This window comes from Nerophis lumbriciformis, linkage group LG08, assembly GCF_033978685.3.
Source record: "Nerophis lumbriciformis linkage group LG08, RoL_Nlum_v2.1, whole genome shotgun sequence".
Lineage (NCBI taxonomy): Eukaryota > Metazoa > Chordata > Actinopteri > Syngnathiformes > Syngnathidae > Nerophis > Nerophis lumbriciformis.
Genome location: NC_084555.2, coordinates 28,728,678 through 28,747,500, shown reverse-complemented (window position 1 = coordinate 28,747,500; position 18,823 = coordinate 28,728,678). Strand labels below are relative to the sequence as shown.

General features: G+C 38.9%; 1 protein-coding gene across 3 annotated transcripts in view; it reads right to left on the bottom strand.

Annotated features, from left to right (window-relative positions):
• Window positions 1–18,823, bottom strand: part of LOC133611634 (SR-related and CTD-associated factor 8-like) — a 70,929-nt gene that overhangs the window by 51,549 nt on the left and 557 nt on the right. Inside the window, exons 2-3 of one of the 3 annotated variants that reach the window (XM_061968603.2) lie at window positions 18,477–18,560; window positions 1,487–1,568 (exon numbers count right to left, since the gene is read on the bottom strand). Coding sequence is in view for 1 of the 3 variants with exons in the window: in XM_061968602.2 (XP_061824586.2) it covers window positions 18,477–18,560 (84 nt within the window). In the remaining 2 variants the exon portion in view is untranslated. Of the gene's footprint in view, window positions 1–1,486; window positions 1,569–18,476; window positions 18,561–18,823 lie in introns of those variants that run through there. The other 2 variants (XM_061968604.2, XM_061968602.2) reach the window with 2 other exon arrangements.

Below are 18,823 nucleotides of genomic sequence, written 5' to 3'. Positions count from 1 at the left end.
TATATAATGTAATGGGTAGATTTATAATTACATTTAACCCGCCTTCCGCTCGATTGTAGCTGAGATAGGCGCCAGCACCCCTTACAACCCTGAAGGGAATAAGCGGTAGAAAATGGATGGATGAGTGGATGTACGTATTTCGCTCATTTTAAGCATACGCAACGCATTCATTTCAAAAACACATCACAACGTTTTTCGTTTCCCCCCCTTAATCACTGATTGTTACTCACTGCAGACTTCATGAGAGCCAACAGACATAATAAATCATCACTTACTGTGCAGGGTCTACTGTCAATAGAATGCAGACTGCTAGGATGTTCATATATTCCTATTTAGATGAAGAATGTCTCATAATCCTTACGAATAAACAGGGTAAAGGGGCGGGGGGACCAAGCGTATTTTTGCGTCGTTCTAGCCATTTTCGGGTCCTAAATGGCTGTCAAAGTGTACCAACTTGTCGGAATACCTACTCAGACTTTGTCTGTCCAGGTGAGATGCATTATTTATGATCTACAATAAAATTTACAAGGAGCAAGGAAGCAGCTGCGGACCACTTGATGATGTAATCAGGGACACATGAATGAATGGTTATTCATTGGATTTTATGGGCGAAATAATGGAGCTCCCATTGTCTCCACTGTAAGCGGACTATTATTAAATATTCACAATGCATTAAAAAACCTACATCTATCGTCATGTATTTCATAATGATTGTGAATGATAGACAAAATCCCCAAAAAAGTGTGGATCCCGTTTAGACAATTATATCAAACTACCGGTACTTTGCGTCGCTTTTAAAAAAAACCCTCCTTTTCAGATATGTTGAATTGCGCCAATATGCCCACGTGATGTTAATGCAACTTATGTCTGAAACAAATAAATCATAACAAAAATCAATGGATAATAAGGACAAAGCCATTTGACGACAAAAAAGGTTTTTTCTTTCTTTGTCCAACAGTTTAGCATTTCATGGCATGCAAATAAACTTGAAAAAACAGACAACCCCAATTTACTATTAAAAAGATTTAAAAAGTCAAATGGTTTTATATAAACATTACTGTCACACTATGTGTTTCAAGCCTCAACTAATTGCTGAGAAAAGTAAATACAAATAGCAATACTGATCCAAATATGCCAGTTGCAGTTTATTCTTGAATTATGAAGCCCACATTTGTGTGAAGTATGGAACAAATACAACCCAATTGTAGTTTGTGTTCAAGAGTGCGAACACGAGAGAAGTGAGAAATGTGTGCTGAGAATAAAGACGTCCACAACCCATGTTTGTGCGCTTTACATTTTCAACATGTGTAACTGTGTTGACTCTAGAGAACTGCATCACCAGCCACAAATAAACATCTCTCCAAGCACTTGCTATTGACCACTGCCTGACATACAAGGTATGTGACCAATTGAGGCAAAAGAGCTGCCAAAAATAAAAATGATGGCAGCTCTTCCATCTTCATTGTGAAACAACCCATACTCCTACCTAAGCTGGTTAGGGATTCTCTTATCTCTGTGTAACTCTCTCCACCCCATCCTCCAGTGCTTTGGGGGAGCTGGGAGAGCTGCTGAGGGAAGGGGAAACGAGTGTTATTCATAAGGCATGGCAATACCAAAAGGCACAGTAGTTCTTCAAGAACAAACAATAAGGCTGGTACGTTTGGTGCAATGAGTTACTATCAACAAAGCAACTACTTTTGTTAAAAATTACTCATAATTGTACAATGTTATTATTACTCATATACAAACACTTGAAGGGACCATGGCATTTGTTTTTTTGCAGACAGCAGTTAATATAACTGAGTAATTATTTTACTATGCATTCAAACACAAATTTTTTAATTACAAAATGGCGGATATTTTTGTCTGCTTTTTAAGTGGTTGCCATATTTTCCAACACGCTCTCTCGTGGGAATGTGCTCACCAGTGTGATGGCATATGTAGACCTGTGCCGATAGTCGGTAAGTCAATCAACCAACGATAAATAAAAATTAGGTCGATAAGTTTTCCAACATTGATAAATTGCCATGTGCATGCTTCTAGAGCACTCGCACATTTGTACCATAGCGAAATGAAAGGAAGGGGGTGAATTATGTTGTCCTCATTAACTGTCTTTAATTATTTGTGCAGCAACGTGGGGCCGCTGGCCCACTAGCATCACAGTGCAAAAAGTGCAAAATGATCACAAAACCAAATGCTACCGCACCAGTGTGACAATATTTCAGTTTAAACCTTTGAAACAAGATGAGCCTATCAACACAGAGGAGCCAGTTTTCCGAATGTGCGGGAATATAATAAACCTGCACACCAACTTGAAACATAACCACTCGACAGTTCACACTCACTTCGCATTTGATACACAAACCAGGTCAATGCAAACAAATCCGTGAAACATAGACATAGAAAGTGTGGTTAATTTAATCGCCAACGACATGCTGCCATTTAATACTTTTATAAAACAATAATTTAAAAAAATGCTGCAAACATTGCAAATGTAATTTTGGTGTTCCTCAGTCTGCCAAACTTAAGTTTTTTTGGAATATGACTTGTTAATATAGTGTTTATATTTTTACTCTGCACTATTGTTTAAAAATGTCCTAACTTGATTGTCAGTTAAGTACACGTAATATATAACTCTACCTCTGCCCACATGTTCAATACTGAAATGCAACTTTGTTTGTCAATACTTTACTTAGCCATTTTATTTATTGATTTAGTTGTGTGTGTATTTGAGGCCCCTCCACCCCCTCTTTAACATGTTTATTGCTTTTAGTTGTGAATATTTGCGCAAAATTTTGCTAACAGACAAACTATATTTTATTGTTAATATTTGTTTGTTTTACTTAACTTGGAGATTTAAAAGTTTATATTCTGATTAAATGTTAAAATATACGAGAAATACAAGTTTATTGCATTTGAAAGGATATACATATATTATTATTATCTATTATCATTACATCAATGGTTAATTTGGATTCATAAAAATAATGGCAATAATGTGTGTGTGTTTGTCCTAGCCATGCACCATACAGAGAGCAGAGCATTGTAAAAGTGTGACGATGTAGACATAAATTCTGTCATCACATAAACAAAATAAACCGGCTAGTAGGGCTGGGCGATATATCAAATATACTCAATATATCGCGGGTTTGTCTCTGTGCGATATAGAAAATTACTATATCGTGATATTCGAGTATACATCCTCACGCAGTTGCTTTTAGCTGCGGGCATTACACTTCAGGCTCTTCTCACTCTTTCTTGTATCTGCTTCTCACAGAGACGTAAAACAAGCGCACCTTCTTACATACGTCACATACTGTCGCAACGTCATACGCCCTCGCTGAGCAGATAGGTAGCGACATGGTAAAGTTAGCTGTGATGCTAGCGGTGTGGTAGCAAATGAAGGAAGAATTAATTCCCAAGAAAAACAGCAGGGAGTCCATCGTCTGGCGGTGGTTTGGCTTCAAGCGGGAAGATGTTTTACAAGTATGCGGCAAAAGCGTTGCTACAAAAAGTAGCAGCACTGCTAATGTGTAGCACCATTTGAAAAGTCACCCGCTAGATAATGAAGAGTGCTTGAAACTCCGCATGTCAACATCTCCGGCCGGTGCCACACCAACAAAATGCTGAAGCAACACCGTATGAAAAAAAAGTCAACAACAGAAGAACACAACACTATTTCTCAATTAGAAGAAGCTTAAGGAAACGTACTGAATTTAAGACATCACTTTCCATCAAAAACAGCCCAGCCTTTTTTTTTGGACACTATTTGTCAAGATAGCCAAGTTGTTTACTTAAAGTACCAGTGGCGTGGAAAAACAAGTTGCCTCTATATTGAAGCAATTACCATAGATATCAGATTTATGACACCAAAAGACTTCCAAAGTTTACGAATAAATAGGTATGATCAAAATAGTACCAATCTCTCAGAGATTCCCGAGCTATTTTGAGAGTTAATGAGGAAGCCAGTCATGTGATCGCATGACGTAGCGTTAGGAACCACACATACCTTCCCCATCTACAACAATGCTAATCAAACAAACTTTGTGAGAACCAACAACAATTACCGTATTTTCCGCACTATAAGGCGCACCTAAAAACCACAATTTTTCTCAAAAGCTGACAGTGCGCCTTATAACCCGGTGCGCTTTATTACGATTCATTTTCATAAAGTTTCGGTCTCGCAACTTCGGTAAACAGCCGCCATCTTTTTTCCCGGTAGAACAGGAAGCGCTTCTTCTTCTACGCAAGCAACCGCCAAGGAAAGCACCCGCCCCCATAGAACAGGAAGCGCTTCACCCGCCCCCATAGAACAGGAAGCGCTTCACCCGCCCCCGGAAGAAGAAGAAAAAACGCGCGGATATCACCGTACGTTTCATTTCCTGTTTACATCTGTAAAGACCACAAAATGGCTCCTACTTAGCGATCCGGTTCATAAAAAGACGCAATCTCTCCATCCGCACACGGATTACTACCGTATTTCACAGCTGATATTCCTGTGAACCGCACTGTGGAACGGGAGCACGTACGGTGAATATTCGCACCACAGGGAATGAGAAGTCATCCTTCACTGTGGTTCTAGCTTGCCATGCTAACTTCCACCCAGGGTGATATTCAAAAGGAAGACCTTGCCAAAAGAGACCTTTCCAGCCGGCGTCATCATAAAAGCTAACTCGAAGGGATGGATGGATGAAGAAAAGATGAGCGAGTGGTTAAGGGAAGTTTACGCGAAGAGGCCGGGTGGCTTTTTTCACACAGCTCCGAAGGCGAACACACCTTCACTAAGACGGGCAGATAGCGCCGGTCGACATACGCCAACATCTGCCAGTGGATCGTAAATGCCTGGGCAGATAGTTTCGGTCACAACTGTGGTCCGAGCTTTCCGGAAGGCAGGATTCACAGAACTGCTGCACAACAACAGCGACACTGAATCCGATGACTTCGACGAGGCGGAGCCGGTCATTTTTGGATCCCACGCTTGCGCAACTTTTCAATTCGGACACCGAAGACGAAGAATTCGAAGGATTTACGAATGAAGAATAACTTCAGAAGGTGAGCGCTATGTTTATTTTGTGTGTTGTGACATTAACGTTCGAGCAACATTATGTTGCTATTTATTGCTCTACACCATTTTGAATTTTACTATGTTTGTGATTGCACATTTGCGTACATTTTGGGACAGAGTTGTTAGAACGCTGGTTTTCAATATATTATTAAAGTTTGACTGAACTATCTGACTGTTTTTTTGACATTCACTTTAGCGCAGCGTTTTTTTGACATTCACTTTAGCGCAGCGTAGGCGCGGCTTATAGTCCGGGGCGGCTTATTGGTGGACAAAATTATGAAATATGTAATTCATAGAAGGTGCGGCTAATAATCCGGTGCGCCTTATAGTGCGGAAAATACGGTACTTTGGGAAGAATTATGATCCAGAACCTTATATTTTTTAACCCGAACACAAAGAGGATGAGCAATACGTTTTGGAAGCCGAGTGCTACACGGATGCCACTTTATTGTGACACTAAAGCATCAGCAGCATTGCTATGTGCTAAACATAAAAACTAACCATGATATAACAAAGACTCACTGTATTATCTGCCCTCTCGCTGGGATGCTGACTGACGAGACGCTCACCTAATTCCGTTAAGATGAAGATTCAAATCGACACAAAATGTTAAAAAAAAGTTGACGCCACTAGCGTCATTTGGTGTCTTTTTTGCCATCTCAGGGGATGTCAAAGTCGACCAGCCTCTCGGTCCATGGCTACATTTGTCTACTATCAGGTAAAAGATGCATGAATTATAGTCTAAAATTTACTTTTAGCAAGTTTGAGACAAAGCAGAGGCAACCGCTGGCTTAATGTGTCAACAATAACAGCGTAAGATAGCATTAGCTCACTGCTGTCAATGCGCCGCTAAAATAGGCTGTCTGTGTTGGCGCTTATAACAACAATATCACTCATTTTGGTTAATTTTCAGGTCACGACATGTAAATGTAGTATTGTTGCCAATTTCTGGATGTTTTAGAGCAGGCCTGGGCATTTATTTTGACTCGGGGGCCACATTTAGAGAAAAAAACGTGTCTGGGGGCCGGTATATCTATCTATCTATGCATATATATATATATATATACATATATATAAATAAATATGTGCACACGCACACGCACACACACACACACACACACACACACACACACACACACACACACACACACACACACACACACACACACACACACACACACACACACACACACACAAGCTGTGAAAATGTGCTGTACAGTATGTGTGTTTGGGTCCTAACACTAATACAAAACCTCACAATAATGTCTGATTGAATGCTAAAAACGTTATGACAGACTGCCTTCAAAAACGGGATGGAATTTTACATTTTCTACTGAATGAGACACCCAGAAAGTACATGACATTAATGTGGGATTTACAATATTAACTATGAAGCATAAAACACTGAATATTGACAACATATGAACGTCAATCCTTTTTTACTTCTCACACCCCTTTTCGATCTACATTATTTACAATTAAGCGAAACACAACGAAAATGCAACAAACATGGCGAAATATGAACGTGAAGAGTAAAAAAACCCACCTACAATCTGATATCACTTTTATTGCAGAACTTTGTTGTAAAAATCTCCTTCCACGTCTGTCCCTGACACCCACATTTCAGGCTCTAGAAACACTCTGTGGAAACGCTCCCCACCCACACTGCTTGGTGCCTCGTGGCTTACATTACCATATTAACTAATTAGATTACCATAGTAATTAATTAAATGACCATCGTAACTAATTAGATTACCATAGTAAAAGCGCAGATTCCAACCATTGAAATACTTTGTATAGTTCAAGACTTACGGTCATTTGAAAACATCACTGCACATCATAATGGCAGCTACACTTTTCATCTTAAAGATCTAAAAAAATGATTTGGGAATGTCCGGCGGGCCAGATTGAAAAGCTCAACGGGCCGCATGTGGCCCCCGGGCCTTAGTTTGCCCAGGTCTGTTTTAGAGGGTTATTGGGCACTGTAGAGGACCGTCGCTCTGTTGACTCAATTAATAGCTATTTATTTACAATTTTGAATGCATAAAAAAAGCCAAGCATATGTGTTCTCGTCTTACAAAAGGATTGTGAATGATAAACAGCACATCTCTTTCCAATTGTTGCATATTTACAGTATGACTGATCTGATAAATCAAATCAAATCAACTTTATTTATAGAGATAACATGGTCAGAGCGCAGAAGCGTTACTACACTGATGTAGAATCTACGGAAATTACCAAAAATATTTGTACATATTTTGCGGATTATAAATACAATTGGATATGGTTAAATGGATACAATTAAACACAAATAAGCATGTAAAGTGAACATGTTTTTCCAATGTACTGGTACTTTTAAGTACATGTTTACCCGTTTATCAGCCTCGTCCTTAATGCATGTGGAAGGCAAGACCTTTGATGAAATATGTGCAGCCACAAGCAGTGCCCTGACGCACGGACATTGAGAAACACTGCTAATATACATACACAAACCTATTGCCCTGATGCAACAGAAAAGTGATCTGTAATGTAGAGCCACTCCCCTAAGCTAATAATAATCACCTTCATTACAGCAAATAAACAGCATTTTTCTAGTATTAATATCAAATATCATCACTGAAGGTAGGCCTGGGCGAAATATCGATTTTATCGATACATTTTATTTTTTTGTTGCAGACTATTTAAAAAAATCTATGTTTTTCTCCTCTTGGGCCGGCATTCTTTTTGCCCCCATGAGCTTTCATAGCCCTCGTCTGCCCCCTTACTTCCTTAGCTGAGATCCTCAAGCCTACCAAAACAAGGTGAATGCTAATGATCAGGTGAGCGAGACGTTTGTACATAGCAAAAATAAAAGTGTTGTCAGTGCTTTAGATGTGCGGCAACAAGCATGGGACAAACGACTGCATGCTGCAAAGTTTCTTTAAAAAAGGCAGACAACAAACTTATTCCAGCATCTGAAACAGCATTGAGTCGAGTGGGGGAAATGCAATTCTTTACGAGGAAAACAAGATCGCAACAACAACAAACTCGACCTAAGAAGCAGCTTACTGTGGTGGAATCACAAAGTACCATTCATGATGAGAAAGGAGCACAATGCACAGAGCGATCACTGAAGCAGTCACTCTGCACATCCAAACCGGACAACTCGTACACGTGTGTGCTGCTACAAAACTCTCATGGAATCATAACGCATGTAACCATTAATATAGTGATATAGTACATGCGCACAGTAGTGTACATTGCCGTTAAAAGCAGTACACACTAACAAGGAGCCCAGCATACTCCATGGAAAAGCCTGCCTTTATCCACTTACCAAAACTATATACAAACCCCTTTTCCATATGAGTTGGGAAATTGTGTTAGATGTAAATATAAACGGAATACAATGATTTACAAATCATTTTCAACCCATATTCAATTGAATGCACTACAAAGACAAGATATTTGATGTTCAAACTCAAACTTTTTTTTTTTGCAAATAATAATTAACTTAGAATTTCATGGCTGCAACACATGCCAAAGTAGTTGGGAAAGGGCATGTTCACCACTGCGTTACATGGCCTTTCCTTTTAACAACACTCAGTAAACGTTTGGGAACTGAGGAGACACATTTTTAAGCTTCTCAGGTGGAATTCTTTCCCATTCTTGCTTGATGTACAGTTTAAGTTGTTCAACAGTCCTGGGGTCTCCGTTGTGGTATTTTAGGCTTCATAATGTGCCACACATTTTCAATGGGAGACAGGTCTGGACTACAGGCAGGCCAGTCTAGTACACGCACTCTTTTACTATGAAGCAACGTTGATGTAACACGTGGCTTGGCATTGTCTGAAATAAGCAGGGGCGTCCATGGTAGCGTTGCTTGGATGGCAACATATGTTGCTCCAAAACCTGTATGTACCTTTCAGCATTAATGGCGCCTTCACATATGTGTAAGTTATCCATGTCTTGGGCACTAATACACCATCACATATGCTGGCTTTTCAACTTTGCGCCTATAACAATCCGGATGGTTCTTTTCCTCTTTGGGCCGGAGGACACAACGTCCACAGTTTCCAAAAACAATTTGAAATGTGGACTCGTCAGACCACAGAACACTTTTCCACTTTGTATCAGTCCATCTTAGATGAGCTCAGGCCCAGCGAAGCCGACGGCATTTCTGGGTGTTGTTGATAAACGGTTTTTGCCTTGCATAGGGGAGTTTTAACTTGCACTTACAGATGTAGCGACCAACTGTAGTTACTGACAGTGGGTTTCTGAAGTGTTCCTGAGCCCATTTGGTCATATCCTTTACACACTGATGTCGCTTGTTGATGCAGTACAGCCTGAGGGATCGAAGGTCACGGGCTTAGCTGCTTACGTGCAGTGATTTCTCCAGATTCTCTGAACCCTTTGATGATATTACGGACCGTAGATGGCGAAATCCCTTAATTCCTTGCAATAGCTGGTTGAGAAAGGTTTTTCTTAAACTGTTCAACAATTTGCTCATGCATTTGTTGACAAAGTGGTGACCCTCGCCCCATCCTTGTTTGTGAATGACTGAGCATTTCATGGAATTTACTTTTATACCCATTCATGGCACCCACCTGTTCCCAATTTGCCTGTTCACCTGTGGGATGTTCCAAATAAGTGTTTGATGAGCCTTCCTCAACTCTATCAATATTTATTGCCACCTTTCCCAACTTCGTTGTCACGTGTTGCTGGCATCAAATCCTAAAGTAAATGATTATTTGCAAAAAAAAAAAGTTTATCAGTTTGAACATCAAATATGTTGTCTTTGTAGCATATTCAACTGAATATGGGTTGACAATGATTTGCAAATCATTGTATTCCGTTTATATTTACATCAAACACAATTTCCCAACTCATACGAAAACTGGGTTTGTAGTAATCTCAATGTTTTACTTGTTTATTTATTTGCATACAATGTACAATGCTACATTTTTATTTACAGAACTATTTTATTCAAGACTGAAGTTTTAAATTTGCACTTTGATATGATTGATTTGTATTACTATTCAATGATTAATGGTATATTTATGGAGTTTATTTATTTGCACACAATGTGCAATGTTAAATTTTTGTATTGTATTTTATTCAAACAGAAGTATTTCTTCCCAGAGGAAGCTCCTAAATTATTTAATTGAAAATTATTGCATAAAAAGTAAAATTTATATCTGGTCTAAAACAAGCATTATACAAATTAGAATTTTGCTAAGTGTATAATGCAGTGTATATATTGTTATTTCAAGTAACTAGTTTTTGTTAACATTAAAGCAAAACTTGTTTTAATTATCTCTGTCATTTGTATTTATTGGTTTGTTTAAAAAGGATGTAAAAAAACAACAACAATTCGAACAAGAAAATAATTGTGCCCGTTGTCAGCATAAGATTGGCAACAAAAGCTAAAAAGAGCATCTGACTTTGTGTTTACTTCTGCAAGCTACAATTCATTCAATTACTTAATTTTGTTTTCAAGCAAAAACAACTCATTTTTAAGGTGCTAATATGTTGCAGTGGCGCACCGCCACAATCAAATACAATAAGGGGAAACCCAGCCAATAAATAAGTGCTTACTAAAGTTTAATAAGTGTAGATACAACCGCGTTACAGCAGAAAGTAAGCAGCAGGAATTAAACAGGTAGATTAATAAGAGTCTAGAGAACGAATAATCCAACATTGATCATCGGGCAGCCTGCAGCGACTGATCCCATTCAATTTATAAGAGAGAAAGACACTTAGCATGTAATCTGCAGGATCTTGGGGTGAAGAAGAGACTGTGTATTCATGGCATCCTCAATGGTCATTCGTTACTGCAATCTGCTATGGAATATCACCGCAAGAGCCATTGTAGTACCAATAACTAAAATAAGGCAATAACTCAGGCTGTGTTCAAATAGTCAAATATTCAACAATCGGATTCAAATATTCAACAATTGGATTCAGATGGGTCTGACTCTCCTATCAACCTTCTCATTCATCTAGATCATTGTCATCTCAGGGCATTCAATCGATCGCAACTAAACTGCTTGGTTTGAGACGTTTTGCCTCTCATCCGAGTAGGCTTCATCAGTTCGTGCTCATAGACTTAGATTGGTCAGATCTAGTCTAGCGGATGGTGCCAAAACCCCAAATATGTATACTCTAAGGCCATGTCTACACTAAGTCGTTTAACCCCTTAAACTAATAATTATTTAGTCTAAGCCCCATTTCAGCCACACTAAACCAGCGTTTAAGGCCCCCCCCTCGAACAAATTTTTACACGGGTAAGTCAGCCGTGTAATTCTTGAATCTCCGGCACTTAGCTTTGTATGGACTCATTGAAATGTGTTGCGAGTCGTTTTTCCTAACGAAAAATTCACTCAAAGTTTCTAGACACATGAAAAACTCTGAACAAATTATATTGTAAACAGTAACAATTGAAAAATAAAGCAAAATGATATAATATAAAAATATATATGTTATTACTAATTACTAACAGGTTTAAAAAAAAAAACATTTACACATACATTTTTACCCTTTTTAAAGAAAATTATGCACCACATCAGATTATGCAAATCACACAATGATGTCACAATGATCATGCCCCCATCACGACAGTAATCTTGGCAATCTGGGGGAAAGCCTGCTGTCTTTTCAGAATGCGCTGTTTTGTGGGCAGTCTTACTTAGGTGCCAAAGTCCTCGTAGAGGCCAAGCTCCCTTCGACTGTGTCTCCACCTCATCAGACATGTACATTTTAACGCTTTCATATGGAGTCTACTGACAGATATAAGGTAGAATGTAGGGATGTAACGGTAAACGGTATAATGATAAATCGCTATAAAATTCCTGACGGTTAGTAATATCGTTTGAATTTGTAATAACCCAAAAATGTCATTTATTAATGCATTTAGGCAACACTGCTTACTTCTTGAAAACAGAAGCGCCACAGCACTAGTGCATGCACACTAGCGTCGTTAGGCTCCTAGGAAAAATGGCGAACACTATGCGGACTTTGCTTGAGAACTTTGCCCTGGAGATGGTCCCTCCAAATAAACGGAGCCGATTGCTTCGTTTCACTTAATTTCACTCGCTTCTACTTCCGTGGAGTCTCGGCGTGCATTTAAGAGCGCACTGCGTTTATTAGATGACGACAGGTGTGGAAAATATTAGAGACAGACGCACTTGTCCCACACTAAAATTATACCTTAGAGGAGAAAAATATTAGATGTTGCAGTTTCATTTTGAAAGTGCAACATTGAGTCCTTCCATCAGCTGCTGGGACAGTGTTACCATGCAGCAGGCCATGTGCCGGGAACTTTGCCACAACTTGTTTAAAAAAAGTATTTGCTTTGTTTACTGATATAGTCATTTGTCCTTTATTTAACTGCAAAGCTTGCCAGTGTTCCAATAACATCAATACTAATCAAAACATACATTCTGTTTTTCAAGGTACGATTGACAACCCTAGCACTATACAACATGGTGTTGGTGGAGAAGGAAGCTTGTTTATTAGACTTTATCTTCATTAGCCAAACTATTTTGTATTTTATATTGTTTTCAAAAAGTAAACATGTTTTTTTTTTACATTACATGTGTTTTTTGTTTTTTTTCACTAAGTTATTACTTTAAAAAACATTCCTGTGACATAGCTTTTTGTTTATGTTTTATTGTGTATAGTTAATTCCTATACGACTAATTTTTTCTCAAACCCTTAATGGAGCTGTCCCAATACAGCATGTACATGTACATACATTAGTACATGTAAATGTACACAACTAAAAGAATACCTCTCTCTATAGAAATGTAAAAATAGAGATAAAGGCATCATGTAATGAGAAAAAGTTGAGACGTTGATACTATTAATGAACAAAAACACAAATATGTGTCTTTAAATATTTGGAAAATTTTCATTTATAGCCTTAATTATTAGACATTACAAATTACATGATAGCGTTGTGTTCACACCCCAACACTGTTTTACCTAACATAATGAATAAATGTGATTAATAATCACTATTTCAATTGATATAAAATAATCTTAAGTATTATTTTGGCACTAATAATACAGCCCTATATGTAAGACCAGATCTCATACATGAACACTATTTTATCTATATGCATATGTAAATACATACATTTTGAATGTGTTGTGTTTTTTTTAAAATAATACCTGGTTAAAAGATTTCAGTATATGTAGTTTTTGAAATTTTTTAGCGTATTTAAAAATACCGCGATAATAATGATAACCGTGATCCTTTTTGTCACAATAACTGTGATAAGAAATTTTCATACTGCGACATCCCCAGTAGAACTATACGATACTTTTTATATTAAAAATTGCAACAGTGGAGGATATTAGCATGCATGTGCATGTAAGAGCAAGTTTGCCTCACAACAACAGGATAGAGAAAAGTAAGGAACTTACTGACTACAACTTAGGACTACAGATGGATAAAAATGACAGACTAGCGCAACGCTCTACAGGTAAAACTACCACATATGGAGGTATCTGCTGACATAACTAGGGCAAAATATTTCACTATAGTCTCAAGTTCCAAACGGCCCATTTTGAGCTTGGAAGCAAGCCAGATCTTTTTACAAACATCTCCGCCATGCATGGTCTGATTTCACATTTTCGCAACTTATAGGGAGCCGAAATACACAAAAACAGGTACCAACAGGTAAGAGGAGTTGGTTTTACATAATAGAGCACAATCGCTAATAATCATTCCTCTTTCATGGCATTACCAACTGTGCCAACTTCATCCTTCACACCTAAATGTTTTATCGTTCTCGTCCACAGCGAGTGTTAAGTGCTCTAAATTCACATTGGTTTAATACAACTTCACATCGCTACATAAAAAGGCTGTCTGTTGGTCCGTCACTTGCGTGTCACTTGTGTTAATGTTGATAGATTTGTTACTTTTAGCAATAAACGGAGCGCAATGTGGGAGGAGTTATAATTTACTTCGGACCGTCACTGCAAGCTAAAATTACTGTTTGAACGAGGTGAAGCTGGGAATTGAAATGTACTGTATGTCCTGGAATCACTCAGGTTCTACAACAAGACAAATCATGATGAAGAGCGTATTAACTTTCCCCATCATGTGACATTCTCATCATTGGCTAAAAAAGAGAGCCAACAGAGTTGCTTCCAGCTTTTATTTTTATGAGCTCACTATTGTCTGACCTTACAAGAGGATCTACAGTAATGGTGTTCAATTTAAGGGACAGCGTAGTCTATATCTATGCCGAACAGGATAATACAGAGGTGAAGACCTAAGTGCCCAATTGTACGAAACATGACATAAAAACAATTAAGATTTAGCAGCAAAGTTCTTCTTTTGTTGATATTAACCACAAAACTAATCACCATTAGACACAGGCATATGAGCACCCTTTGAGGAAAAAAAAGAGGAAAACTGACGAAAAATAAAGGAACATTTCTATTGGCACCAAGTACTGCCACGCCAGCCACAAAAGAACATTTTGAAAATCAAGACTACATTTCCTGCGATTGGGTGCTTTTGAACACCATTCTACTTTTAGATTTATTCTCATTTACCATCCTTTTTTGGATGTCTTTTTTACACTTAAATGTCTCATGTAATGTACCACAGAATTTCAAGTGTTTTAGTAGCTAATTTACTAACATTACTATCATTTAAATTTGTAATGTAAAATTATATAACATGCATGCAAAGAACTCCGAAAACGTTTCGCATTTGGCAACTCTATCCTATAGCCACACCCCCTGGGGTAATATACCTCTAGTGTTGTGACCTCTGTTTACATCAGTCACATAAAAAATATACCTTCTCGCTGGCTACTAAAAAATGCTCTAGAACTACAACTGGTTTAGAACTAACAGTGTTCGGCTTGTAATCATCCAAATATGATTAGCAGCAAAGAAGAAAGCCGACAACGTTGTAGCTCGCAGAGCTAACGCAGGCAACAACAAGTGAGCTACCTAGATGATGCTAAATATGCTAACTAGCGAGCTTGTTTGGCGCCCCTGATCGTCTCCCTGTCGTGCAATGCAGTGCGGCATTTAGACAAGAGTAACAGCAAGTACCTGTGGCTGAGGCGCGCGTTCTACAAATGTTGCTTGGATACCATTTTTTTTTTAAATATTTCATTAAAAAAACGCAGGTGTGATATTATCACACGTTTTGGACGTTGGACTCAACCAGGGCTGCCCTTTGTCACCGGTGCTGTTCATTATATTTATGGACAGAGTTTCTCAGCGCAGTCAGGAAGTGGATGGTTTTCAGTTTGGTGGCCAGAGGATCGCATCTTTGCTTTTGCAGATGATGTGGTCCTTTTGGCTTCATCGGGCTGGGACCTTCAGCGTTCACTGGGGAGGTTTGCAACCTAGTGTGAAGCTGCTGGGATGAGGATCAGCAACTCCAAATCTGAGGCCATGGTTCTCAGTCCGAAAAGGGTTGACTGCACCCCTCAGGTCGGCAGTGAAGTTTTTCCTCAAGTGGAGGAGTTCAAGTATTTCAGGGTCTTGTTCACGAGTGAGGGAAGAATGCAACGCGAGATTGACAGACAGATTGGTGCAGCGTCTGCAGTGATGCAATCACAGCACCAGTCTGTTGTGGTGTAGAATGAGCTGAGCCAGAAGGTGAAGCTCTCGATTTACAGGTCAGTCTACGTTACTACCCTCACCTATGGTCACCAGCTTCGGGGAAATGACCAAAAGGACAAGGCGCGAATACAAGCAGCAGAAATTAGTTTCGTCCGCAGGATGTCTGGGATCACCCTCAGAGATAGGGTGAGGACCTTGGTCATCCGGGAGAGACTCAGAGTAGAGCCGTCTCCTTCACGTCAAGAGGAGCAAGCTGAGATGGCTCTGGCATCGACTACGGATGCCACCTGGACGCCTCCCTGGTGAGGTGTTTCGGGCATGTCCAGCTGGGAGGAGGCCTCGGGGCAGACCTAGGACACGTTGGAGGGACTATTTCTCACAGCTGGCCTGGGAACGCCTTGGTATCCCCCCTGTTGAACTAGGGGAGGTGGCCGGGGACAGGGAAGTCTGGGCATCGCCGCTTAGACTGCTGCGCCCGCGACCCGGATTCGGATAAGCGGCGGAAAAATGGACGGATAGATTGATGTATGTATGAATACATTTTTTCCTGTTTTTTGAAAACATATTGCTAAAGGACTATTTTTTATTTAAGCATGACAAGATCCATCCATCCATCCATTTTCTACCGCTTATTCCCCTTTGGGGTCGCGGGGGGCGCTGGAGCCTATCTCAGCTACAATCGGGCGGAAGGCGGGGTACACCCTGGACAAGTCGCCACCTCATCGCAGGGCCAAGCATGACAAGATGACATTCGCAAATGTTCCTTGTTTTCCTCACCCAACCATAAACTGAATGTAAAAACTAAACAGACAACCTTTAGAGCTTTAACGTCAGTGGCCGTCTAGACATGAAAAGCTGATCTGAAATTATTAGACTAAATATTACAAATAATAAGAAAATTATGTTTTTTATAGTTATACTGCTGTGAGTACATTGTTATATATTGTATATATGTTATAGACATAATATAATATATCTGTATATATATTATTCTGTACACATATTATGTATATATTCGTATATATGTTGGATAATTTATCGCTATATTAGTCTATTTATACCTGCATTGTCCTTTCCATCCTTACACTTTCCATCATTGTAACTGAACTACTGTGTTGAACAATTTCCCTTGTGGTTCATTAAAGTTTGTCTAAGTCTAAGTCTAAGTACACTACTACCACTTACTGCATGTAACAGTCTGATTCCACAAGTAAACATCTCATATTGATCACCTTCGGCAATTGGCGCCACTTTACCCACATAACACACCTTTGGGGGGTTAAGTTGATTCTTGTAGAGTTGTGCAATTGTTAGTGGCGTTTCAGCATCTTTTGACACAGACTTATCCCGGATTTTTGACTTTTACATTATCATTTCATTCACTTTCATCGCAATGTTTGATGGCTCCAAACCCGGGCCCAAAACACTTTATATGTTTCCATCCACCGGCTTCAAGCAAGCATTAAATAGATCATTCTGGAGCCACAAATTGTTGAGCCGGAAGTTACCTATTTTATGCAATTAATTCGGATTTGCTGTGGGCTTTCGTAAAAATGTTTCCGCTGCTATGCTAAGCTGTTAAAACACACCACTGCATGCGCACAGCAAACGAGCTAGCGGTGTTCGATAAATTCGGACCGGGCAGTACAGGTGGACTTTGTTTCCGTTTTGTAGTTGTGTTATACTGTCCACAAAAATCGAAACATTTGAAAGCAAGACTTTAGTTTATGCATGGTTTAAATAAAGTAATATTAAAAGATTTGTAAGACCTTTTAAAAGTATATTTAAGACCTTCTATATGATTCTAAGAGAATTTTAAGACCTTAAATTAAAATAGTTGGATCTAAGACTTTTTAAGACCCCGCAGATACCTTAAAAATCTGCTGCAAAAATATTAGTCTCATAAGTTTTTTTCAAGTGAACTCGCAGGCCACCAGTTGAATAGCCCACAGGATGAAAAAGAGAGGACCAAAGATGGAATCTTGAGGATCACCGCAAGCATAACTAAAGAAGTTAAACAAATGACTTCTGACTAGTTAGTACAACACCTTAGTTACGAAAATCACATTACGGAAAACATTTGTAACTGCCAAAAAGAAGAGGACTTAAGGGGTGCCTTGAGGACCGCCTCAGTTACGTAAATCACAAGTTTGGACCCCAGTGTTCTGTTTGCTAGGAAGGTTAAAATTTCAATGCAAAAATCTGCCAATGTGTTTAAAGTGGCCCAAGTTCCTATTTTCAACAGGAGCACGCTAATGTTTTTTTTTAGGAATTTTCTGCAAAGATGTTTGTCTCCCAAGTTTTGAACTGAACTCGGGGGGGGGCCTGTATCGTGTCATTGCCGGGCTGCCAGTTGAATAGCACTGCCAAACATACACATTGGCTGTGAAAATTGATCAACAAATCAACTTTTTATTTCAATAGATTTATATGGTGTAGGTAGAAAAGTGTATTTTGTATTCAGTTATTTCACCTCTTTATTTACTTTGTTTTTTTGTGTGTAAACTTCATCATTTTACATAGGCATTGTCATGTATGTGGATTTCCCCCCTGAAATACTGAGTTATCATTGGCAAACTATTAGAATACGATTACCACCACTACTATTGAAAATCAAATGTATGTACACCTGTTTTCATATCAAATAAAAACAACTATATTTGCATAATTTGCTTTACTTTTTAGCAACTATTGTGGTTATTAATAGTTTTGAAGGATGCTCCAAATTAATACAAATGATGACTCAATCCAGGATATAGCTAAAAGAATTAGATGCTGCTCCATTGCAAACTTTATTCCAAATACCGCACTTAATGCCTCAATTGTGCATACTCACTTTTATAGCCTTGATGCCGGACTTGGTGATTTGGGTCATCTTGGCCTTGGAGATGGGCGGCTTGTACTCATTCAACGAGTACAGCTGCAAAACCAAAATAGGAGAGTGGGTCACTGGTCATCAAATTATAATGTCTAATATGACAACATGTCATAATATGTATTCCTTCAAACTTTAGGAACACTTATTAATAAGAGACACGTTGGTTTACAATGGCTTTAAATAATTGTATGTGTTATATTTGCTAAATATAAATTAAAAGTCAAACTTTGGCTGGTTGGGACATCACATCACGTATGAAGAGTTAATATTTATGGGGTGTGCTGGGTGACCGCTACCTTCGATTT